Source organism: Equus quagga, chromosome 1, assembly GCF_021613505.1.
Source record: "Equus quagga isolate Etosha38 chromosome 1, UCLA_HA_Equagga_1.0, whole genome shotgun sequence".
NCBI classification, from domain to species: Eukaryota; Metazoa; Chordata; class Mammalia; order Perissodactyla; family Equidae; genus Equus; species Equus quagga.
The window spans coordinates 137,255,787-137,279,616 of record NC_060267.1 but is presented as its reverse complement, the minus strand read 5'-3'; the positions used below and the strand labels follow the sequence as shown (position 1 = coordinate 137,279,616).

The 23,830-nt window shown below is 56.5% G+C and overlaps 2 protein-coding genes across 5 annotated transcripts in view; both read right to left on the bottom strand.

Moving 5' to 3' along the window:
• COL7A1 (collagen type VII alpha 1 chain) overlaps positions 1-9,707 on the bottom strand; it is a 32,879-nt gene extending 23,172 nt beyond the window's left edge. For 2 of the 3 annotated variants that reach the window (XM_046658751.1, XM_046658741.1), the window contains exons 1-29: positions 9,624-9,707; positions 9,432-9,517; positions 8,778-8,958; positions 7,907-8,066; positions 7,726-7,819; positions 7,473-7,634; positions 7,062-7,225; positions 6,855-6,984; positions 6,637-6,753; positions 6,387-6,533; positions 6,186-6,302; positions 5,961-6,110; positions 5,751-5,879; positions 4,930-5,073; positions 4,716-4,841; positions 4,470-4,613; positions 3,787-3,906; positions 3,486-3,629; positions 3,016-3,141; positions 2,769-2,915; positions 2,389-2,511; positions 1,865-2,020; positions 1,502-1,636; positions 1,270-1,416; positions 1,052-1,188; positions 634-760; positions 401-547; positions 142-314; positions 8-43 (exon numbers count right to left, since the gene is read on the bottom strand). In XM_046658751.1, the coding sequence (XP_046514707.1) occupies positions 8-43; positions 142-314; positions 401-547; positions 634-760; positions 1,052-1,188; positions 1,270-1,416; positions 1,502-1,636; positions 1,865-2,020; positions 2,389-2,511; positions 2,769-2,915; positions 3,016-3,141; positions 3,486-3,629; positions 3,787-3,906; positions 4,470-4,613; positions 4,716-4,841; positions 4,930-5,073; positions 5,751-5,879; positions 5,961-6,110; positions 6,186-6,302; positions 6,387-6,533; positions 6,637-6,753; positions 6,855-6,984; positions 7,062-7,225; positions 7,473-7,634; positions 7,726-7,819; positions 7,907-8,066; positions 8,778-8,958; positions 9,432-9,516 (3,768 nt within the window). In that variant the 5' untranslated portion in view covers position 9,517; positions 9,624-9,707. Of the gene's footprint in view, positions 1-7; positions 44-141; positions 315-400; positions 548-633; positions 761-1,051; positions 1,189-1,269; positions 1,417-1,501; positions 1,637-1,864; positions 2,021-2,388; positions 2,512-2,768; positions 2,916-3,015; positions 3,142-3,485; positions 3,630-3,786; positions 3,907-4,469; positions 4,614-4,715; positions 4,842-4,929; positions 5,074-5,750; positions 5,880-5,960; positions 6,111-6,185; positions 6,303-6,386; positions 6,534-6,636; positions 6,754-6,854; positions 6,985-7,061; positions 7,226-7,472; positions 7,635-7,725; positions 7,820-7,906; positions 8,067-8,777; positions 8,959-9,431; positions 9,518-9,623 lie in introns of those variants that run through there. The other variant, XM_046658759.1, reaches the window with a different exon arrangement.
• A 3,817-nt stretch (positions 9,708-13,524) lies between these two features.
• On the bottom strand, positions 13,525-22,544 carry LOC124250987 (cytochrome b-c1 complex subunit 1, mitochondrial). Of its 2 annotated transcripts, none has more exons than XM_046683368.1 (13): positions 22,395-22,544; positions 22,000-22,140; positions 19,847-19,933; positions 18,618-18,747; positions 18,205-18,403; positions 17,548-17,627; positions 15,867-15,982; positions 15,507-15,650; positions 15,210-15,370; positions 15,017-15,102; positions 14,586-14,674; positions 14,157-14,232; positions 13,525-13,711 (listed from the first exon to the last, which is right to left on the bottom strand). In XM_046683368.1, exons 1-13 carry the CDS (start codon positions 22,461-22,463, stop codon positions 13,647-13,649), a joined length of 1,443 nt encoding a protein of 480 aa, XP_046539324.1. In that variant the 5' UTR covers positions 22,464-22,544; the 3' UTR covers positions 13,525-13,646. The 2 variants fall into 2 exon arrangements, with proteins under 2 accessions (XP_046539324.1, XP_046539316.1); XM_046683360.1 differs by having other exon boundaries at positions 22,000-22,143; positions 22,395-22,540.
• Between the last annotated feature and the right edge of the window lie 1,286 nt (positions 22,545-23,830).

The window sequence follows — 23,830 nt, the reverse complement described above, 5'->3', positions numbered from 1 at the left end:
CACTTACCTGTGGACAATGCACCGAGCAAGGCCCTGGCTGTGGCTGTGGACACAAGGTCTCCTTGAGGCCAGGCAGTTCTATCAAGAATCCCCAAATCCCCTTTTCTATACCACTTAGCCCCCCAGAGGCCCCTTTCAAACCTGGGTGGCCAAAGCTGTCTGACACAGGGCTGTTGCTAGACTACTGACTGCTCGGTCCAAGCTTGGACCATCATCCACTGCGAAGAAGTTCTGGACAGGGTCCGTGCTTGGCACCAAGCGACGCAGCTGTTCTGGATCAGCTCCCACCAAGCCCAGCATCATCACTTTGAGCCCTAAGGAGGGGTCCAGCAGCCTGCATGACCATCTTGCTGGGGCAAGCCCTATTCCCAGGCTCATCCTCATCAGCCCTGCTCCTCACCAGCAGCCTGGGCCTCGCGGACAGGGTTGAAGATGTCACCTCTCAAGGGCTCATCTACTAGCAGAACCATCACCCCTGGCACATGCTGGCGGCGTCCAGGAGCATCTGGTGCCATCAGGTGTCTGTGAGCTGTGACCACGGCTATGCCTGGGAGAAAGGACATGTCAGAATCCAGGGGCACCAAGCTCCCAATGGCGTCAGCCCCAAGAGTCCATGTTCCCTGCAGATCCTACCCAGGTTGTTCCCACTTGGGTCCATGTAGGGGATGCTGCGGATCTTCTGCAGGATGACACCAGGGTCATGGGAGCTGTTCAGCGGGAACAGTGGAGAGGGCCGGTGACTGTAGGACAGGAGGCCAATCTAGAGTAGGGGGGGACACAGAGCCTGTGGAGGATGACAGAGCAGGGATGGGGGACAGAGAGCCTGGGTGAAGACACAGAGCCTGGGGTGTATGACTAAACCTGAACTATTAGGTGGTCAGCAGTGATGGTAGGATAGGGAGCCAACCAGCAGGTGAGCAGATCTGGAGTCTGGGGAAGGGCTGGGAGAAAGCTGAGACCCATGGTGGGGCAGGGAAATGGTAGCTGGTGTAGAGCCTAGGGTGGGGAAGGGCAGGAACAGGTAAGGCTCTGGCTGCCTCTGGGGCCAAACCTGGACTGCCTGTGGCCCAAGAGGCCCAAGCGCAGACACCAGACGCTCCAGGGCTCGCTTCACAGCCTCTGCACGATGAGCATTGTCCCGAGTGGCATGGAGCAGGAACACCACGTCCATCAGGCCATGAGGACACACTGCAGGAAGGGGGCTGAGTTACTGAAGCGGTCAGCCCATCTAGCTACCCCCTTATGCCCCTCCCACTGTGCCCACCATACCTGGGCTCTGTGTGATAGAAGCCTCAGGACCCTGTATACCCTCCCGGACGGGTGTTAGTGAGAAAATATAGGAGATGCCGGGCTCTAGTCCTGTCACCCGCTGGGAGCTCGATATCCCTGGAAGTGTCTGTGAGGCCCCAAGCATTTCTGCAGAGGACAGAACTCAGTTAAACAAGAGGCCCTCCGTGGAGCCTCAACTGCCAGCCCACCCCAACCCTGGCCTCCCCTTCACCTTGGTCAGGGCCTCTGAGTGGCCGCCAGGACAGGCTGTAGCTGGACACCCCAGGCACTGGGGTCCAGGCCAGAGTCACTGAGTCAATTGAGGTGTCCACCACACGCAGTTCAGTGCTTGGGACACGAGGTGACTCTGAAGGAGGAACCAAAGACCAAGGATCAGAGTCTGTGTTCTGAGAACCCAGAGGGGAGAGATCTAAGGAGATCCTGGGGCAGATTCATCTTAGTGAAGAAAGTGTCATGGGAAGTCAAGTTGGGATCATCCCAAGGTCAGAAGTGGTAGGGGAGCTACAGGAGGAGTCATTCAGGGTCATGGGATGCAGGAAATCAGGGTAGGTCATCAGCGGGAAGAAGAGCATACCAGTGTATGCAGTCACTTCCACCGGGGGCCCTTCTCCAGCGGGCCCCAAGACACTCAGCCACACGCGGTACGGGGTCGCTGGCTCCAACCCGTCCAGTTCGTAGCTACCGAGCTCCGGTCCCAGGACCCGAGACTGTTCCTGGCCACCTGGGACAGCTGGGAGGGTGAGGGCAAGAGGCACATGGGAAGATGCCACAGACCAGCATTAATGGACCCACCCACCTTACTGACCCCCACCTACGTTACTGACGATGACCCCGCCAGCCTCACTGACTGACCCTGCTGACGGAGTCGACCCTTCTGATTGATCTTTCCCGTTCTCGCTGATCCTGCCCGTTTTACTGCCCGTGCCCGACTGACCCTCATTGATCCCACCCACCAGACCCGATTCATCTCCCCTACGGAGATCCTGCAGACCCCCACTGACAGACTCTACCCACTCCCACTAACCTCGCCCACCTCGCCGACCCCGCCCACAGCCCCGCCCCCATTGGTCCCTAACCCCCAACCGGGGCACCTCTCACCCTCGGGTCGCCAACGCAGATGGAAACCTTGTGCTCCGGGCACCGGCTGCCAGCGCAGGCTCAGCGAGTGCTCCCCTCTCTGCACTACACGAAGGGTCTCCAGGGCTGGCGGAGCCTCCGGCGCTTGAGAGAAAGCAGGGCAATCAGGGAGGCTCCGCCCCTACTGGGCCCTGCGCCAATTCCAGACCAATCCTGGAACATGCCCCGCCCCCAGTTGGTCCCTCTGACTACCCCAGGCTTCATCCCTCTTCCCCCCTCAGACCCCGCCCCTCCAGGCTCACCACCAATCCTGGTCCCTTTTCCAACACCGAGCACAAACCCCGCCCCCAAACCGTCCAGACCACCAATCCAAGGCTCGCCCCAACCCAAGCCCCGCCTACGCGTGGTGACGACAATGGAGACAGGCGCGCCCTCACGGTCCCCTACAAGAGCAGTCACTCGCACCGAGTAGCTGACGCCTCCTTCGAGGCCCCGTATTTCTGCGGAGTCCGTGTTTCCTGGAAGTATCTGCTGTCTGGTGGGGCCACCTGGCCAGGCGAGCATAGGACAACGGTCAGGGGTGGGAGTGGCTGATCAGAGAGGGCAATCCCCGTCAGGAGGGACAAGGGCAATGTCAGGGAATCATACCCTCGCTCCGGCCCCAGGCCAGTCTGTAGGCTGTGGCTCCAGTGACCCCCACCCAGGTGACCCGTAGAACATCACTGGAAGCATTGAGGATCTGCAGCTTCGACACACTGCCCACGGGCTCAGGGTCTGGGGACAGAGGCAGGTTAAGGGTCAGGGGCCACTGACTGGCAGAGAACAGGGTGGCAGTTCAGGCATGGTCTATGGAGGGAAGTCTGAAGATTAGTGTGAGGTTAGTGTGGACAGGTCAATGTAGGCAACCCCTGAGAGGGAAGAGGTCAGTGCCTTGGAGTGGGCAGTGCACAGCAGACAGGAGGTCACTGTGGGTGGACACTTAGTCAATGTGGGGTAGGTCAGTGTGGGAAGAGAAGTCATTGAGCAGTGATGGAGTGGGCAGCTGGAGCAGTCACGAATACAGAGCAGGGTGGGATAGCCAATGGGATGTGGTTGGCAGCTGGCCAGGGTCTACTCACTGGTCCTCACAACCACAGAGGCGGGGGTCCCCTCCAGACCAGCCACATGGGGCCACACGTGCACTGTGTACTCAGTATCTGGCTCCAGCCCATCCAGCTCAGCCACCATGGCCTCCCCGGAAACCAACTGGGATTTCTCTGGGCCTGGGAGTGAGGATGGAGGCAGTTCTGGGACTAGCCAGATTCTGCCCTCCAATGCCCCACCTAGACCCCTAAGAAACTCCCAGCTTCCATTCCACACAGACCTACCCCCCACAACCCTCCAAAACCTCTGGTCCCTTCCAAAACCCCAGGTCCCCACCGTGGCCTGAGTGCCAGGAGATCCTGTATCCTGTGGCACCAGGAACTCTGTTCCAGGCAATGGTGACAGATGAGCTGCTGGTCTGAGTCACATGGACTGTCCTCACAGGGCCCAGTGGGTCTGGGGGGAGAGGCAGTGGAGAGTCTGGTGGGGGAGGCATTGGGGGGCCATCTAATAGGGGAAGGCTATGGGAATCTAACAGGAGGCAGAGATCTCACAGGGGAGGTAGTGAATGGAGCAGATGGGGGAAGGAGAGGAGATGGGCATCTGAGGTGGCAGGTGAGAGGAATCCGAGAGACAAGAGGGTCTGACAGAGAAGGTAGTGGGGTTCTGATAGAGGTGTTAGGAGGCATTGAGGGGGGTCTGATAAAGGAGAAAGTATAAGTTGAAGAGGAGAATCGGGTCCAGGAGAAAAGGCAGTGGGGGTCTGAGAGATGAGATGGTAGAAATCCGAGGGCAGAGACAGCGGGGTCTTAGGGGAGAGGCAGAGGAACCTGAAGAAGGCGGGCTTAAGAGGAGGCAAGGGAGACTGAAGCGGGAGCAGGGGTTCCAAGGCAGGAGACAGTGGGAGTCTGAAGGGGGAGACTGGAGTTTTGGGGAGAAGCAAGGGTCCGAGATGGGAGGCATGGGGGTCAGAAGGGGCTCTGGAGGTAGACAGCCAAGGGGCTGCGTCAGGCCCTGACCAGTTCGAGCCACGATGACCACAGGGGGGCCCTCCTCTCTCCCTCGCAGTGCCGACACAGCCACCTGGTAGGAGGTTCCAGGCCGCAGCCCCATGATATCCGTGGCAGTAGATCCTGGGGGCAATGTCCGGCTGGACTCTGGACCTAGGGTTGGAGGGAAGTGTTGGCATGGCTCCTGCCTGTCCCCTTAGTCTCCCATATCTTGATGGTTCCCCTCAACAATCCTCCCACACACCCCACACTGACCATCCTCTGTCCTCCAGCTAATCCGAAATCCACTGGCTCCAGGAACAGGTCCCCAGGCCACCCTCACCCACGTTGCATCTGACGCCATGACCCGCAGCCCCTGGATAGCAAGTGGAGTTTCTGGCTCTGAGGGTTAAAGACAGAGGTCAGGGGTCAAGATCAGGATTGGGGTGAGTCAGGCAGCTGTCCCTCACAACCCTCCTTCAGTGCTCACCCCGGCGGACAGTGAGGATGCTGGCACTACCCTCATGGGTACCCACTCGAGCAGACACCCGCACAGTGTAGCTCAGCCCAGCCCGGACGTCATCCAAGTCAAAGGCTGTCTGACTCCCAGGAAGCACCAGGGTCCGCTCAACCCCTAAGGGAGAAGGCAGGGTAGGTGGGCAGGGGTCAGTGAGAGACAGGGATGTGGGAGATGGCAGTCAGTGACAGACAGGGATACGGATGAAAACAGTCAGTGAGGGATGGGACATGGGATGAAAAAGGTGAGAGATGAGGACATGGGAAAAAAGGAGTGAGTGATGGACAGTGACATGGGATAACAGAGGCCAGTAAGGAATGGGACACAGGATGATAGGGGTTAGTGGACAGGGACATGGGATATAGGATGACAGAAGTCAGTAGACAGTGATTTGAGTCGACAGGTCATTGATAGGCAGGGATGTGGGGTGACAGGGGTCAGTATTGGACGGGGACATTGGATGAGAGAGGTCAGTGGGGACAGTCGTCACAGCTAGGGTAACAGAAGGGCAGGTCATTGAGCTTGTGGTTGTGGAGAAGAGTGAAAGCCATGAACAGGGATGCAGGGCAGAGAGTGGAGAGAGACCCAGGTGAGGATATAGGCTGGGGCAGAGCAGGGGGCAGACAGGCCCTGCGATGGGTCTGGGCTCAGTGCCATCTTGGGAGATGGATGGACAAGGAGACAGGAGGAGGCTGTAGAGACCCAAGAGTGGAAGGAGATGGGATGAGGATGCAATCAGACCCCGAGAGCTGGAACTTTTGTGTGCGTCTAGGTGCTGGCTGTGTCCACCTCACCCTGGGTGCTGCGCACGGTGATGCGGTACTCAGTGGCACTGGGAACTGGGCTCCAGGACACTCGTACCCGCTGCCCAGGCAGCTCGGTTGCCTGTAGGTCCGTCACAGGGCCCACAGGCATTTCTGGACCTGTTGGAGAGCATAGCATGAGAGGCAGCCTAGGGCCCCTGTACCTTCTCCTTTACTTGGCCAGGGCCACAGAGCCCTCACCAGTGGGGACCACAGTGGCGGGCGTGGCCACCTCGCGGCCCTCCAGCAGAGTGTAGAGCGTGAGGCGATACTCAGTGCCTGGCTGCAGCCCATCCAACTGGTAGCGGGTCACATCAGAGGGTAGTACCACCTTCTCTGGCACCTCCAAGCCTGCAAGATGACAGGGTCAGGCCAGCTGAAGCCAAACCCCTACCCTGCCTGCTCACTCCTCCCCCCTGCACTGACCACTCTCACGTCGCCACTCCAGCCGGTAGCCACGGGCCTCAGGCACCAAGTTCCAGGAAAGGAGGATGGATGTGGGACCCAGGATGACTGGGCGCAGGGTCTGCTCAACAGAAGTATCTGCCCAGGGCACATGGGACATCAGCGGCCTCTGTGCCCTGCCTGCCTGCCCACCCAGCCCAAAAAAGCAGCCAGTCTTCTCACCAGTTCGGGCAGTCAGGGAGGTGGCAGATCCCACACTATGGCCAAGCAGAGCACTCACGGTCACCTCATAGTCTGTGCCAGGCTCCAAGTCATGCAGCAAAACCGACCCCTGCCCAGGGCCCAGCTCCTGCTGCTGCAAGGCCCCACCTGCACAGGGGGCACAGAGGAGTGAATGGGCCTTGCAGATTCAGGACTCTGCAATCCTGTCTGAGGTGCAGGGACCCCCCCTCAGCCCACACCTCTCACTCACCACTGAGGACTCCCCACGTCACACGGTAACCAGTGGCACCTGGTACACTCTGCCAAGCCACCAGGAGGCTGCGGGCTGTGGTGTTCTGGATGGTCAGCTCTGGCCCCTCCAGGGCAGCTGGGGGAAGATCCCACCAGGGATTAGTGGAGTCAGGAGTGGAAGGGGTTACGGAGGTGGGTGGCTAGGTAAGTGGGTCAGAGGTTAGCAGAAGTGCTCACTGGTCCGAGCTGTCGCGCTCACGGCCTCCCCAATGCTGTTGGCGTAGAGAGCAACCACAGTCACTTGGTACTCGGTCAGTGGCCGGAGACCCTGCAGCTGTATGCTGGTTTCACCAGCTGGGATGCTCACCTGCCCAGGGTCAGAGGTCACTTCATCTTGCCCAGCCAAGTTCCCAGCCCTCCACCTACCACTCCTGACATCCTTACCTCCCGCCGCTCGCTTGGCAGGGGCTGTCCCAGCCCTGTCAGAGGAGTGTACTGGACCTTGTAGCCAGTCACAGGGCCACTGGCCGCCGTCCACTGTACTCTCAAGGATTGACTCCCTGGCTCAGACAGCACCAGGTCTCGTGGACCAGAGGTCGAACCATCAGCTGGGAAAGGGGAAAATCAGGCCATCAGGCAGGAGGATCAGGGGTCAGCACTTATGGAGCAGTGTTGGGGTCGAGGGTCAGGAGCACATGGAGTAGGGTCAGCACCTCCAGGGCAGGCTCAGAGGACATCACCCCCACCTTGGTGTCAGGAGCACATGGGATGGAATCAGCACTCCCAGGTTGGGGTCGGGGTCAGGGTCAGGGTCAGAGCTCCAGGTCAAGGCACACAGTGTGGGCAGGAACTCACGGGGCAGGATCACAGGCACACCACCAGCAGTCATGCACACTCTCCGGGAAACAAGAGGCAGAAGCGTCCTTAAGATGCTGAAGTCATTGACGAAGAAGAAGAAATCACTGGTTGGCTGTGAGGCCACTCGCTTCAGCTCCTCATGGTCAGCATTCTTGATCCCTGAGGTGATACCCAATCAGGGCTCAGCTGCCAACATGCCTTCTGACTGGTCCCTGCCCCAACTTAACTGTCACCGCAGCTTGGTACTCACCCACAGCAAACAGCTTGACTCCCTGCCCCTTCAGCCTCTGGGCAGCTGTGTCCACCAGGTCCTGGGACTTCCCATCTGTGATAAGGATGCAGACCTGGGGCAGGTGCAGGGGTCAAGTCAGGACTACCTCAGACACTTAGCTTGCGGTCACTTTGGGAGGCACGGTAGGGTGAGAGATCACCTTGGGGACACCAGGTCGGGCCAGCTGGGGCAGGAAGACATGGTCAGCCACATGGAGAATTGCAGCCCCTGTGCGTGTGTTGCCCCCCTTGTAGCTGAGCTCACGAATGGCACGGATCACATCACCCCCTGAGCCAAGCGCATCCAGGCCAAACTCCGTCCTATGGGGAAGGGGATTAGGAACAGGCTAGGGGCCAGGACCTTTTGTGGCCCTGGCCTCCAGGAGTTCACTGGGTGAGGGTTGTATCAGGCCCCCTTGATAGTCCTCTTGGTTCTGTGATTCCTGCCGTCCACCTCTGAAGCCCCCAAGTTAACAAACTTCTCAGGTACCCCTTTATGTCCTGCCTGTGGCTGGGCCTGGGCAGGCCTGGAGCCCTTGGGGCTCCCAGCCTCAGGGAGACTGGAGGTCTAGTTAATTAAATAATTGTAGGAGGAAGGGCTCAGTTGTAGGGAGGTGGACGTTAGCCAGACAGGGAGGCCCTCTGGTGAGTGGAGAGGCTGAAGGAGTCAGGAGGCTAGAACATGGAGAATCCAACAGGCACAGGGCATCTGAGCTCCCCAGGCACCCCCCCCCCCCCCCCCCCCCCCCCCCCCCCCCCCCCCCCCCCCCCCCCCCCCCCCCCCCCCGGGCTCTCCATCTCCAGATCAGAAAATACAGCCCCTGTCTTTGGCGGGGCACTGGTCTGGAGGTGTCTCAGGTGCAAGGGCTCTACCTAGGAGATCCCGGTTTCTGTCTCCAGAGGAGGTCGTGGCTGGGGGAGTCTCTGGGTTCCCCAAAGCCTGGTCTAGGAGTTTTCGGGCTCTCTGCTCCTGTCTGGGAGAGGGGTCCTGGTAGGAGCTCTGAGTCCCCAGCTCTGGGGGCCACCACTCACCGTGGGTCGTCACTGTACTGCACAGCAGCAAAGCGCACACCCTGCGCACTGGCTGCTCCAGAAAAGGGCAGCACCAGCCCCTCAAGGAAACCTCGCACTTCGCGGAAGTTGCTGCGGCCAATGGATGAGGAGCCGTCGAGCAGGAACACGATGTCAGCGGCGTAAAGGCGCGTGCAGGTCACTGAATCGGGAGGAGTGATCACAACCTCTTCTTGGAACGCACCCACCCCTCTCGGGGCACTGCGGTCCCTTGGAACTGGGGGCTGGGGACGGGGAGTAGGCCTTGTCTTGGGCCTGGAAACCTTGGAGTGAGCCGCGGTGGGGCCTGGAGCAGCCTCCTCCCCGGAGGATTGGTGAGGAGGTGGGGAGGGAGAGTCGCCTGCACAGATGCAGATCTGGGACTGAGGGGGCCAGTGCAGAGTGACATAGGGTAGGGGACCCAGCGCTCATCTAGGGAGCCAGAATTTGGATTCGAATAGGATAGGATGCGGTTTGGAGGACACAGCGCGGGTGGCGGAGGGTTTGGGGAGTCCGGGGAGAGTCAGGAGGAACGCGCGTGGGGTCGTGGGGAGCGGGATCCAGGATGAAGGCCCTGTGGAGCCGCGGGTGACAGGGTACAGCGCCCTGGACAGGGTCCTTCCCTGCCATGCCCACCTCTCTCCCTGTGCTGGGCCCGGACTCGGAGCGCTCCTGCCAGGATCCCGGCGCAGAGCGCGGCCACCAGGAGCCGCAGCCTCATCCTGGGTGGGGGAAACGGTCAGCCAGGACCACCGCCTCTGTCCCTCGGCCCCCGCGGCCTTGGCAGGTCCGAGCCCAGCGCTCCCCTACCCCCGGTCCCAGTCTTGCCTGCCCGTCCGTCGGCTCCCGCCGCCAGCCGCCGCCGCAGTCCCGCAGCCACAGCAGAGAAAAGTCCCTGATTGGGGGGGGGGGGGGGGGGGGCGGAGCGGCGGGCGGGGACCCAGGAGGCCCGCCCCCACCCACCGTCCCAGAGGTCGCCGCCCCCGCCTCCCCTCCCCTGAACGGATAATCTGTCTCCACTTAAGTGTAAAACCCCCCACCTCCTGTGGCTTCTAGGAATCCCCCAGAAGGTTCTCTACAGACAGATGCTGAGGAAGGTCCCCTCCAACCCCATCTAGGGTCAGAGGTCTTGGCTGCTTTAGGTCAAGCACAGAGTGATTAGTAAAGTGACTGCTGGAGGCTGGAATTCAGATAGGTTCCTGGGGGCCCGAAGAGGCAGGAGGATGGTGGGGGGTGGGGAAGCCTGCAGCTGGAGATGACTCACCCTGCACCCTATGGGGGTGCCCAGACAAGCCCTCAGGCCATGAGTCCCGACGGCCACTCCTGTGATTCAGCCATCCCTGTCTGTTGGGTCTCCTGTGCCCCACCCCAAACCCCTTGACAGGCAGAGCAGCCCCCAGCAAATGAGGGGTTCTGGGCTCATCCCAAGGAAAGCAAGGCACCACTGGGCTGCATCCAAGTAATGCCTGCCCCCGCTTTGGAGGGGGAAGCCAGAAGGAGAGAATCTGTGTCATGCTTATGTTTAAGTGTCCATCCCAGTGTCACGCACCCCCAACTATGCCCTGAACCATTCCCAGACAGATGCCAGCCAGCTGTGCCTGCAGGGGGGGTCTATCCATACATGGAGGGTGGGACCACCCACGGTGACAGCTCATCTCTCAGGAATCCACCACCTCCTGCCTATTTCCCCACTGGTGAGCCTGTCTTCCCCAAGCCAGGTACCCCTAACCACACATCCTCATTCTGGCCTGCCAGAGTCCCCTCCTTCGATCTACTCTTCTTGAAGACCCCCTTCCACCCATCATCCCCACCAGGCCCAGAGGTCATCCTGGGCCCTTCCCTCCTTTCCTTACTGTCCTCATGGTCCACCTGTAGCTTCCACCTTCATAATTACCCTTGCCCCACTCCTCTCCCCTTAACCAGCTTGACTTCCCGGCCACCTCCCTGTCTCCCTCAACTGACTTGTGTGACTGTGGACGGTCCCAACATACCCCTAGGTCAGGGACACTGTCCTGAGGAGGTGAGTCTTTGTATATGCATATCTGTTCATGATAAGAGGGTGACACCAAAGCAGAGAGACACTCCCAAGAAGAACAGGCCCGTTTTTTTTTCCCCTGCCAGTCCTGGATAACTGCAAAGCCCAGAAAGTACATTTATACTCATCACTGCCACTGGGCCCCTTCCAACATGCCCACAGCCTCCCCAGGGGATCCCCAGGCTAAGTGGGGAGAGATGGGGATGGCATTTCTGATAAACTTGTCTCTCCCAGACTCCTCCAGGGCCTGAGGTCTCTGGGATGGCCAGAGGTAGGGGCACTGAGGACCATTCATGCTGCCTGTTTTCCAATTGCCCAGAAGGCTGGAGCTACAGAACAACCCCTTTTATTGCTGAACCCTCCCCCTAATTATCATGGGATACAGTGCTGTGACCCATGGGGTCCAGATACTTTTTCCAAGATCAAGGTCTCCTCAGCCATGTCCCAGGACCTCCCATCCCCTGAAGCTGTCCTACAGGGAGGGCAGCAGAGAATCAGTCATGCTCTTGTTACAGAGGCAGCCCCTGCCTCCAAGACCCTCACCTCTCGTATAGCAAGGGTGGGTGAGAGCAGGGCAGAGCTGGCACATACAGTATGGACACACACACATGTGGGTCCAGCCTTTAGGGGAGACTGGAGGCCCAGCTGAGAGGGTGTTCAGGCAAACCTCATCAGAACCATGAGGGATCCCCCCCAAAAAGGAAGGGCTGCCTGCTGTGAGGGGGTCACTCAAAGTTTTCTGGTAGAGGCTCTTGGGGAGGTAGAAGCAAGGTTGGGGATGAGTGCATGTCTGGAACTCCTAGGAGGTTCATGAGCAGGTGTGTGGCCCTCTGAGGCCCATGGATCAAGCCTCCTGGCAGGCACACAGCCTACGGCACAGCCCCAGAGGCCAGCTCCTTCCATCAGGGCAGTGGGGCCTGAGTTCTGTCCTTCTCCCTCTCACACTCCCTCAGACATTTCCTTCTCTGGCTTCAGTCTCCATCTCTGCCAGGTGGTACCATATCTGTCTCCAACTAGGGCCTTTTTTGAGCATTCCAGCCCTACATATCCCATTGCCCTGGATACCTCCAAATTTCTCACCAGAACTGTGGCCAAAACTAGGCAGGTCATCCTCCTCCAACCGACCTCTCCCCTGTGGTACCCAAGCCCTGCTGGGGATGCTGCCCTGCTCGTGTCCCCACAGCTCGCTCCAGCTCTTTCTACGTCGGTGACCTCTGCTCTGCGTGTGGCTCACTAGCTCGCCACAGAAATCCAGCGAGAGTCCCCATGCTAAAGCTCAGGTTGACCAATCCACTTTTCTCCCAGTAACCTCCAATGCACCTCCCCTAACATGCCTCCAGAGTGAAGATCAAATTCCTGGCTTGGTCCGCAAAGTCCATTAGGTCCAGATCATTCCCAGGAGCTCGAACTCTCTCATGTGTCCAGCATCCCTTAAGCCTTTGAGGGTCAGGCCTGGGTTTAGAAGAGAAATAAAGCCCCATCCTCCAGGAGCTCAAACCTAGGGCAAGAGACTTGGCACTTGCTGTTCCCCCAGTCTGGTGTGCTGCATCTGTAAGCACCCAGGGGTGGGCCTGTCAGGGTTCTGCACCTGTCCAGCAGCTTCTTTCCAACCGGTCACAAAGTTGGAGGATGACCTGAGTCCCCCAGCCCTGGCTTCTAGAAGGCACTTAACAGTTATTTCCTAATTAACAACTTCTGACAACAAACAGGGGTGAAGGAAAAGCAATGGGTCAGGGCTTGAGCGATTCAAGGGTTCTTTTGGCTACTGCAAGGCTGGGATGCTGGAGGGGGTTTGAATAGTCCTCTTCTCAACAACCCTTGTCCAAGAACCCCGCTTATGATTGCAAGCAGCACCTTCCTCACAGGACACTCAAGCCCCTCACTTCTACTCCCCCTAGGTTCCCAGGGAACCTGACTGTGGAAGGGGTGGGGGTGGGGGGTGCAGGAAGAGAGGCCTACCTGCCTTGGGGACGAGAGCCCAAAGGTGGAAGGACTAGACAGCTGAGAGCTCCACCATGTCCTGGCTGCCTCAGGGAGATGGGGAGGGGATCACTGGGCCAGCAGCTCAGGACATGCCTGGGACAGACCTAGTCGAGGGAGGGGGCTCAGGCCCCACTGAGCTCAGGGATATTCTTGGAGCCTGAGTCAGCGGCGAATGGAGGCAAAGGATTCTTGCCCTGCCTGTCCAGGCAGCAGTTAGAAACCAAATGGGAACACTATGCCCCCAGGCTGTCCTCCTCCCAGAATCCAGAGTAAACATATGAAGGAAGCTTCTCAACGACAGTCCTTGGGCCCCCCAGTCCTTCCAAAGGACCAGGGACTGCCAGAGGGTGATTGCATAGGACCCACAGCGAGGGGCTTCCCACTTGAGCCCCGAGTTCCCAGACTGGGGCCTCTACCAGGGCAAAGGCTGGGTCTGCAGTTCTCATGGACTCCCACACCCAGCTCTTGGGACAGACTGGCTAGAAGCATCCCCCATGTGGCTAAGTGGAAACATCTGGCCTCAGCTCCCTGCAGGCATCAAAGACTTCCGGCCTCCGTGCTGCAGCCCCCACGTTTGCCCCTGGCTGAGGACACATCAGCCTGTGGGAAGGCGGAAGGATCCAGGGGATGCAGAACTGGGGGGTGAAGTCCCTGTTCCCCAACCCACTGCCCAGCGTACTTCATGCCAATGCCAAGAGAGGGACAACACAGTTCTCAACACAGGACTTTATTGGTGGTAATCTGCAGCACAGGTTTGAAGAACTGAGGTGATATGTTTGCGGTGGGGGACCAGGAACCCTGGCCCGGCCCTCTTGCCTGCATAGGCTTCCTGCCTAGAAGCGCAGCCAGAACATGCCACTACGGATCCGGTTGTAGTCTGGGAGCTGCTCAATGGGGCCTGGGGGGATAGATAGGGCGGGGCGTCAGGGTGGGGTACTTGGCCTGTACAGGGACACCTGGCTGTGCGCCACACCTGATTCAGAGCTGCCCAGAGCAGCACAAGACAGGCTTTGAGTGGAAAGAGGGGAGAGAACATTCCCTCAGGGGTGCTGAGCCTGTCCCTTCATGTTCTGGCCTTTGGAGCCCCACCCCACACGCGGAGGTGTCCGTTACCTGTCGGGTGTAGGGTATTGATGGAGGCACCTTGGCAGGGAGTCAGGGAGCTGCTAGGACAGGTTTTCTGAGCAACAACTCCCTGGCAGCCAGGCTATTGGGCAGAGCCTCTTGGGGGCCTCAACTTGCTGCTCCCAAGTGTAGGGAGGGGGATAGGGGAGCAAAGGCAGAAGGGGAGGCCAACGGAATGGCCTAAGGGGGACAAAAAGCAGGCCTTCTAGGCCACTCACCAAATCCAGCCACTGCTGGACACTGGTCATATAAGTACTTGGAGCAGACCTCACGTACCACACTGGCATCTACTTCCTGCAGGGTGAAGCAGAAGGCACATTGACTCACAGGCACCTGGGGACCACTTCAGCCAGTCAACATGATCCAGCCAACCAAAATCTTCCACATGTACCATGAAGCTGCCCCTTCCCCCAAAAGGGGAAAGGCAGCAGGGCTCTCCTTGCTACAGACTTCCATGGGCCCCACCCATCCCCACAGCCATGAGTCCCTGTGCCCTGCCCTCCAATTATGCCACCTCTGCTGGTGACGTTGCCTAGGACACCAGGGATGCCTCTAGGAGCTGTCTGCGCTCCATCAGGCCTCAACTCTCCATCCTCTAGGAGCCTGCCATATCAAGACTCCAGAACGTCTCCCAGGGCCCGTGTTACCGCAATCCGGCTTTCCCACTCAGCCAGGGGGATGCGGCGGCCATAGGTCAGAAGACTACGTCCAATGTCCTCACACACAGGAGTGGTGCCTGCAAGGGTAGGGGAAGCTTACAGATTCATCCAGTCTAGTCCTGGACCACAGGTACACACCAAACCTCCAACTTCCAGCTTCAGGCTGACACCTGGACCTTGGTCTGATCCCAGATCACAACCCTCACTGCTAAACCTATTGCTGTAGCAATGGGCTGTTGACCTGGCCCACCCATACCTGTATGTGAAACTCCAAACTCCAAGCCCCTGCAGGTGGGGTGGTGGGGTATGGCATGACCTTCAAAGTTTTCCTTTCCAATCTCAGTTAGGAACGGTGTCCACAATGGGACTGTCACTGCCAGGATGCACTCCACCCTTCCCCACAGGGCTGCAGGACTCACCATCCAGATGAGATACCAGGGCATTTCTGAGGATGTTTTTGCCCCGGACCACCTCACTCTCCGTAGCACTGGTGCACAGGCGCATCCTAAAGCAGGGGGTGGTATTCATTCTGAGAGAGAGTGCTGTCTCTTAGCCTCCCACTATCCTGCTCAAAGGCCCCCACGCCCCTGGTAGTACTGGGCTGGCACTCACCACTGGCCTTGCAGGAAGAACATCATGTCATCAATGCTCATGCGGTCGCAGACAAAGTGTGCACCCAGCAACCCAGTCTCTGCGTAACAGATGCTGAAGGTCTGGAAACTCTGGCACAGCTTGTTAGCCACTGCGACTGAAGCCAGTGGGCTAGACAGGTGCTGCCAGAGGCAAGGGTCGTCAGCACCCACCCTCCTGTCTATGGCCCACACTCTGAACACCACAGTACAGGAGACCACAGCCCCAGCACCCTCTCTTCCTTGAAGCCAAAGTTCCATGCCTGGCCCTGGTACTCACCGTGCCACCACCATAAGTGCAGTCATAGTGGCCGATGATGGCATTGGCCACTTGGAGGGCCACATTGTCCGGGTTGGCCCAGCCAGGCCCCTCCACCGCAATAGCCACATGAGCCAAAGGCAAGGCATCATCACGATGGCGGATCTGAAAAAGTACATGGTGAGGCTGAGGGACAGGTAGACTGCCCAGGTGACCAGAAAAGGTGCCAGGTGTGGGTGGAGTGTGTGCATGCACGTGTGCTTGTGAGGCCCCCTTCCCACCTCCTGAGGCATCTCTGGAGCCATGAGGATAACCACACATGCAAGGGTCCTCCCAGAGGCCCTGGCTGAGAGTAGTAGCCCTGCCCACCAGGTGGCCTACCTCACTGCCAGTAAAGCGGCAAGGAGCGAGAGTGGGCACAGCGTCCTCTGTGTATGTCCCAGAGATGCTGCTGAAGTGCTTCTGGGCGAGGTCTAGCAATTGCCGGTGCTCCACCCCTGCCGAGACAGACAGCAGTGTCACTGGCCAGCCAGGGTCCCAGGCACAGGGTAGAGGGAATCACACACAGCCAGGGAACCCACGTCCTATCTCAGTGGGAGATGGCAGAAAGAAGACATGACATCAGGACAGGGTGAGGGAAGAGGATCCTCCAGAGAAAGACTCTGCCTCATGGACAGGGCAGGCACCTCAGGGTGGAACAGCTCCCAGCGCCTCACCCACAGGAAAGCAGCAGCATGCTGAATCCAAAAATGGGTTCCCATGTGATGCAGTCTCACCTGCATCAAGGATGGGCACAAGGCCACCTGCCCTGCCTTGTCCCTCTAGCCCTTCCTCAAGCAGATCCTGGATGTTGCTCCTGTGGGGGTGGCAAGTGAGAGGGCATAAAGAGGTCCTACTGCAGAGCTGTGACTAGTTCTGGGATCCCCTGAGAGCTGGGGACATTTACAAGTAATATGAATTCATGCCCTCAGGACCCGTTAGACTTCACCTCCTGGCCTCTCCGAGAGGAAGCCTCTACTGCCTTAGCACCTAGACTGGTGGGTGCTGTGACAGTGGGCAGCCTTTCCCAGAGTGTCAGCCTGCCAGGTGCTTCAGTCTTTCATTCTTTCCTTCCATGAGCTCAGACTCTCTTGAACTCACCCAAGTCTAATGTGTCAGTAGCTCAAACTGCTCTTCTTCCCCAGGTTCAATGGCCTCAAAGCCACCTATCATGCTCTTCCTATCAGTCCAGTTAACTCACCCAGGTGCCAAGACCATAAGCCGGGGAAGCATCCTTGACCCTGCTCCCGTCCCCTACCCATCATGTCCAGACCTCCGTCAAGTTCCCATCTATAAAACCATGTTGAGTACATCCACTTCTCTCTCCTCCTCCTGCCATGTCCCACCAGGTACTTGCCACAGCCCTGCCCTGGTCTGCCTGCCTCTGTTCTGGTCCCCGCATGGCAGCAGAGCAAGCCTTAAAAGACACATCAGGCCATGACACTGCCCTTCCCCTCTACTCAGATCCCCCACTATCCCCCTAACTAATTCTCACAATTCTTTAGGCCTCTGTTCAAACAACATGTGCTTCAAAAGCATCCCCCTAACCTCCAACCGAGTCCCCCATTAAAATCCCCCTACCACAGTGTGGCTTCCTTTCAAGACACTGCCTAGTCTGTCATCAAATGTACATCGTCACACATCCAATGTCTGGTTTGCCCACTGGCAAAGCCACAAGGAACAAGCTTAGGGGCTTGCAGGTTCCACCAGCCTGCAAACTGGGTCTCCTAGGAACAGGTGGGGCTGAAAAAGCCCTGAGGCCTGGAGGGGCCAGCAGCCCAACTGAGGCCTATACTAAAGAGGAGGAGTAGCAGCCCGCGTGGCCAGTCACAGTGGTAGCAGCAGGGTAGAATCTACCCGACCTCAGAGAGGAGAGTGGTCACTCTCCTCAAGGACAGGGTGGGAACACGTCTCCAGAAGTGTAAGATCCCCTATGGTCAGACCCAGGAGATCTGGACCCTAATAACCAAGGCTGGTGCCCACCTACCCATTACCACAGGGCCTCAGTGAGCCCATCACTCACCTCCAGCTGCTGCCAGTACCATGCGAGGGGCCTTGTAATGCCGGCTGAGGTACTCAGTCAGGTCTGCACGAGACAGCTTCCTGTCAAGACACATGGCCAATGGGTCAATACCTCTCCCAAACCAGTAATTTGGGTCACACAAAACAGGGCTGAGGAGACAGACAGGAGAGACAGAAGAAACATGGCTTCCCTGAAAAGCAAGCCCTAGCACACCACTCAATCTCTTCCCCATCTGTGCCACCCACTCCTCCGGGGCCCAGAAGGCAGTCCTCACCTGGCCCCACCTCACATCTGACCTCAGGACAGGCTCATAGTCCTCTCTGAGGAGAGTGCAAACTGACACTCTGGGGCTCTCCAGGGGCAGCATCAGAGCTGGTCCCACCAGAGGACAAGAAGCCACACTGATGGGATACCTAGACGCTTCCTCCCTTAGGGTATCATGACATGCATGGAAATGTAGCCTGAAATTTGAGTGAAGACCAGAGAGGCATTTAAAGACTCACAGGGACAACACAGCAACAGAGAAAACATCTCCAGTTCTGTGAATCAGGAAAATAGTACAGATATTCAGCCAACTATAAACAAATGTGTGTGGATGTGGCCCGGCCAGCCCAGAACGGGGGAACAAATTCTACCACAGGCCCAGCCAACTCTCACCTGACATTCTCACTGGGCCCCTCCACAGCCTGGGCTAGAGGTGTGCCCTGGAATGCCGTGGCATGCAGGTAGTCAAAGACCACGTCTCGCATGGACGCATCATTCTCCTGCAGCTCCTGCAGGATCACATCACGCTCCTTCTCAATCTGTGAGTCTTCCAGGCTGCAGTTCTGCACAATGTCGGCCAGGAGCTCCACAGCTGGATACAAGAAGGACAGGTCTGGGCACCAGGTGGGCCAGAGGAGACCAATAACAGCACAAAAGCCACAGGCCTGGCAGCCCTGGTTGCCCTGCTGCAAGGCCATATTCTAAGGGTAACCCCATTCTTTGGCCAGGCCAGGGGCTCGTGGGTGCCTGTTCTCTGCATCCCTGGAGTCCTATCCCCCTGCCCCTGCCCCTCCTCCAGGCATTACCCTTTGGCAGGTCCTTAGATAGCGCCTTGATGTAGTAAGCCGTGTGCTCCCGGGTGCTATAGGCATTAAGATGGGCCCCTATGCTCTCCACCTCCTTCTCCAAGGCATTACCAGGCCGATTCTTTGTTCCCTGAAACCAGACATCAACAGGACCAATCAGGAGCTACATGGGAGCCCAGGACCCCCATCCTCACAGGCTAAAGTCCCAGTAAGACTGGTTCATAAGTACCTCCCTCAGCAAAGACTCTGGGGATATAGGGCCCAGAGTCTATGCTCACCAAGAGCTAAGCAGACCATGAACTGATAGAGGCCACAGCATCATTAACCAATAGAATGGAGACAGCCAAGGGCCAGGAAAGAAGGGCATGGCCAAAGCAAGTATTACCTGAAATCCAGAGCTCCTACAACAGCCAGATCTTACCAGCATTCCCCCCTCACCGTATCTGAAGTCACGATCAGGTAAGCTCACACCTGTGTTCCGGTGATGCTACAACTACCCACTCTCCCCACACACCATTCACACGACTCTATGTGTGTCCTACTGACTTCTGCGGGACTCAGCCCTATTCCTGTGTGTGTGTGGGTGGCAGTGACGCTGTCCACTGGCACATATACATGCATGTCAAGATCTATACACATGTGATGCTGCAGCTGGCTAGGCTGCCTGTTCCTGTTCCACACCCCAACCCATCCCATATCTCCTCCTCCATTTCTTTCATTCACTTAAAAAACTCAAGTCTCTACTCCATACCAATATGTGCTGGCTGACGGCCTACAGTGGTGATGACTGCCCCTACCCTCAAGAAATCTCAGTAGTCACTTCTACAAATAAGAGACGCCCAGGTATTCCACCAGAGCAGAGTGTTTCACAAGAACGTATGCCCACCCAAGTCTGTTGGTTTCTTACAATGCACGTGTATATCTATGTGTATTCCACAATTCCACATCGACACACACACACACAACACAGGCCTGCCCTCTCTAGTGAATACTGGAGCTCCTGTGGCTCCCCAGGTTTTTTGGCTCTGGGGGCCTTGTGCAGGGTCTCACCAGACAGGTACTCATTCAGGAGAGGCTAAGCCCACGTGGCTCCTTCCAGAAAAGTCAGCCACGATCATGCCCCAGCTGAAGCCTATAATTGAGGAGGCTGACTTTTCTGATCTGCATCTTTAGGAGGGACAACAGGCAGCTCTAAGCCCAGGGGAGATGCAGGACTTCAGGAGTCTCACCTTGAAAGCCAGATGCTCCACAAAGTAGCCTGCCCCGTTGTTCTTCTCAGTCTCGTAACGGCTGCCAACGTCAATCCACACCCCTACCTGGACAAGAAGCCACCGACAAAGGTAACAAACAAACCACCCCAGCCTTCACTCACACTCCACCCTGGGTGCCTCAGCACAAGCCTCACGCATGGGGGCTCATGGTCCCAGGGTTGGGGAGAGCTGTCTTGGCAGGGCCCCTGTGCTTGGAAGTGCAGCCGGTGCCCCGGGCTGCATCACCTCTCCTTCCTGCTCTATTTCCTGACTGGTTATCAAGGACTCCCTGGGAAGTTTCTAACTGTACATGTTCACCTGGTCCCATCACCATAGGAAGTTCTTAAATTGAGTCTCGCTTTTCAGTTGATTTTTTGTTTTTTTCTAGGCAAGCAACAGATCATTTGCAAACAACTTAGGAAGAATTTCCTCCTTTGTAAAAATTATACCCTGCTTTTGTTCTGGTGATTTTAACCTCCCATCATGAAGGAAGCAGGCTATTGGTTTAGATACTGACCATTTTATCCTATTAAGGTAGTAGCCTTCATTCACACTTAAAAAAAAGGTTTTTTTTAATTTTTTTTTTTTTTTGAGGAAGATTAGCCCTGAACTAACAACCACCACCAATCCTCCTCTTTTTGCTGAGGAAGACTGACCTGGACTAACATCCATGCCCAACTTCCCCTACTTTATATGTGGGATGCCTGCCACAGCATGGCTTGCCAAGCAGTACATAGGTCCACACCCGGGATCTGAATTGGTGGACCCCAGGCTGCTGAAGCAGAAGGTGGGAACTTAACTGCTGAGCCACCAGGCCAGTCCCCCCAAAAAAGTTTTTAATCAGACCTGGACACCCAACACTGCCAAGTGTCTCCCTGGCACACAATGAGAAAATCTTGTAATATTCTTAATACCCTTCCGGTGTGCCGTGAAACACACAGCACACCACTCACTTGACATAGTCACATGGATCTAGTCTTTTAATTTACTATTTGTTCACAGCTGACTTAAAATTTTCACATCTACTTTCCTAAGAGATGTTGATATACATACCATATGTCATAAATTCTTACATAAACATCTATTTGACATCTAACATCTTGGAAAGCCATATGCATTTTATAATCCATGGTATCCTTTTTTTTCTTTCTCTCCAAAGCCCCCCAGTACACAGTTGTATATTTTAGTTGTGGGTCCTTCTAGTTGTGGCATGTGGGACGCCGCCTCAGTGTGGCTTGATCAGCGGTGTCATGTCTGCGCCCAGGATCCAAACCGGCGAAACCCTGGGCTGCTCAAGTGGAGCCCATGAACTTAACCACTCGGCCATGGGGCCGGCCCCTCCATGGTATCCTTTGATTCTAACTGACAGCATTCTTTCTCTGGCACTGGCCCACAGTGATGCTCCTTACAATCTAGAGCATCTTAAGTGTCCATGAAATACAGCAATCTCTACCAAGCCTTCTTAATAGGCTCTGGGTCAGTTTATACAGGTGCCGTGTAAAAACAAAGTTGCCCATCACCTCACAGGATGTTATTCGTTCCTGGAAAACTGAAAGCCTTTACCAATAAAACCACTTAGCCATGGAGTTTGGGATGCGAAGAAGGGGGAGAATTACTTCTTGAGAATCTTCTCACCTATTCATATATCTAGCCAAGATTTCCAACCTTGAGGCAATTTCTAGGATTTTTTTTTTATTTTTGCAAGCTCATCTATTTCACTGGAATCTTCAAGTCTATTTCTTGCCCAATGCATTCCTGGTCTAACTAGCAGATTATAACTTTGAGCTGTGAGGCCAGCAGTCACCTAATGTCTCTGAACCCCATTTTCCTCATTGTAAAACGAAGACAGGATCACTTCTCTCATATGGGCCGCTTAAGAAAAAGCTGGCAAAGAACTTGGCCTCCTGCCTCAGAGGCATCATATGCTAAACTAGTGTTGGCTACGGTAAGGACTGCCCCCAAGAAATCAGGGCGTAGCTAGGGTCGGAACTGGGGTAGGACGGTCAATCCAGCGGTGAGTGAGCAGGAGTCTGACTTAAACCAGAGGACTCGAGCCCAAGGTCACACCTCGACCTGAGAAAAGACGCCTGGCCCAATATGGAGGCGCCCTCCCCACAGCGGCCCCCACTCACCGTACAGGTAGGCTGGGAGGACTGCTCCGAAGCCACTCGCAGTCCGTTGTCCAGCAGGCTGACCTGCGTCTCTGGCACGCTCTGGAGGGCCTGGGCGAAGGTGGCGGTGCCCCGCAAGGCAGGCGACCTCAGCAGGGCGGGCTGCTAGAAAGCGGCAGCCGGAACTGAGGACTGGGTTGGGGGATCGTCCCTCAACTCCAAAGCCCGCAGCAGGACCCCCGTTCCCGACCCCCGGCCAGCCGCGAGACTCCCATGCCCGCCCTGAGCCATGACCTTCCCACGGCCCTGACCCCCCCGACCTCTTCAATCTCGACCAGCTGCGGCTAACAGCTCGCTCCCTGTCCGCGTCCCGAAGCCCCGCGCTCCGTAGCCCTGCCCTCTCGCTGCCATCTCACCGAGCGGCAGGTGTGCAGCAGCACTCGCGTCCCGCAGCAAGCCGCCCGGCAAACCGCGGAAGCCGCCATCTTCAAGCTCCAGTCGGCGCTGGGCAGCGCCACGCATGCGTAGAGTAGACGCGGTGCCGCCCGAGGCGCAGGCGCAGTACCGCAGACTTGGCTCTCGCCCGCCCCCTGGCGGGGATCGAGGATATTCACTCGCGGCTGCTTACTGGTTCTGTCAGCGCGTCCGCCCTTACCTACGCTCATCTGTCCACCTGGCTGTTCATCGTCCTACGCGAGTCCGTCCGTGGTCCGTCTTCCCGTTTCACCCTTGGGAGGCAGAGTTCGCCATGTTTCTCACGAACTGCAGGCGCCCCTAATCCACCGCGTGCTCGAGGTGGCCTCGTGCCCGCGGATCACAGCCCTGGGGCAAAAGCACCTGCGTGGAATCCTGAGCCTGCGAGGCAGCTGCTGAAAGTCACAATTTTCTCTTAAAAAAAGAAGTAAATTCAGACGGTTGACATGGAAGGAATTTAACAATATATTGCTGAGAAAAATGGAATTGCTTAGAGACCAATTTGTGAAAAGGATTCCTTGTTGGGAAAACAAAACACACACACAAACACACACACAAAACAAAACGACGTACCTCTTCCAATATACTACATATAAAAAAATCCGGAGGAACTCACTCTAAACTTTCAGCCAGGTGACTTCCGGAAAATGGATTCAAGGGAAGGGAGAGGAAGCTACCATTTTTATATTCCTGTACTATTTTAATACAGCATTTTAAATTTTTACAAAAAATGAGTGTGACTTTTGAAATAGCGTGCCTCTGAACTCTACTTCCTTTTACTGGTATACGTGATTTATTGTGCTTCTATTTTTGTGATCTTGCAAAAAGTCACTCAGTTAAAATTTCCTTTTGTATAAATCAGACAAAAGGTGCTTAAGTGTGTGTTAATATTTTGCCAGCTAAAATTATGTTATGATTTAGAAATGAAATAAGAATCTTCTAGGGCCAGCCTGGTGGCGCAGCAGTTAAGTGCACACATTCCGCTTTGGTGGCCCAGGGTTCGCGGGTTTGGATCCCGGGTGCGGAGTGGCACTGCTTGGCAAGCCATGCTGTGGCAGGCATCCCACATATAAAGTAGAGGAAGATGGGCACGGATGTTAGCTCAGGGCCAGTCTTCCTCAGCAAAAATAGGAGGATTGGCAGCAGATGTTAGTTCAGGGCTAATCTTCCTCACAAAAAAAAAAAAAAAGAAAGAAACATGGTGTCTTTAAAAACAAAACAAACAAACAAAACAAGAATCTAATTACTTTGTCTTTCACCTTTTTTAAACTTCAGTTTTTAGAACAGTTTTATATTTACAAAATAGTTGAGCAGTAATACAGAGTTTCCCTTATATACTCCCCCATACACACATGCACAGCTTCCCCTATTATTATCT

What these genes read in the sequence shown, in the direction of transcription:
- LOC124250987 (XM_046683360.1), bottom strand. Translation starts at nt 22,463, where the DNA reads ATGGCGGCTTCCGCGGTTTGCCGGGCGGCTTGCTGCGGGACGCGAGTG. An exon ending in TGCTGCACACCTGCCGCTCG is followed by an intron (nt 22,144 to 22,394) that starts GTGAGATGGCAG and finishes GCCGCTTTCTAG; the next exon opens with CAGCCCGCCCTGCTGAGGTC. An exon ending in GGTACTGGCAGCAGCTGGAG is followed by an intron (nt 15,983 to 17,547) that starts GTGAGTGATGGG and finishes CTGTCTCGGCAG; the next exon opens with GGGTGGAGCACCGGCAATTG.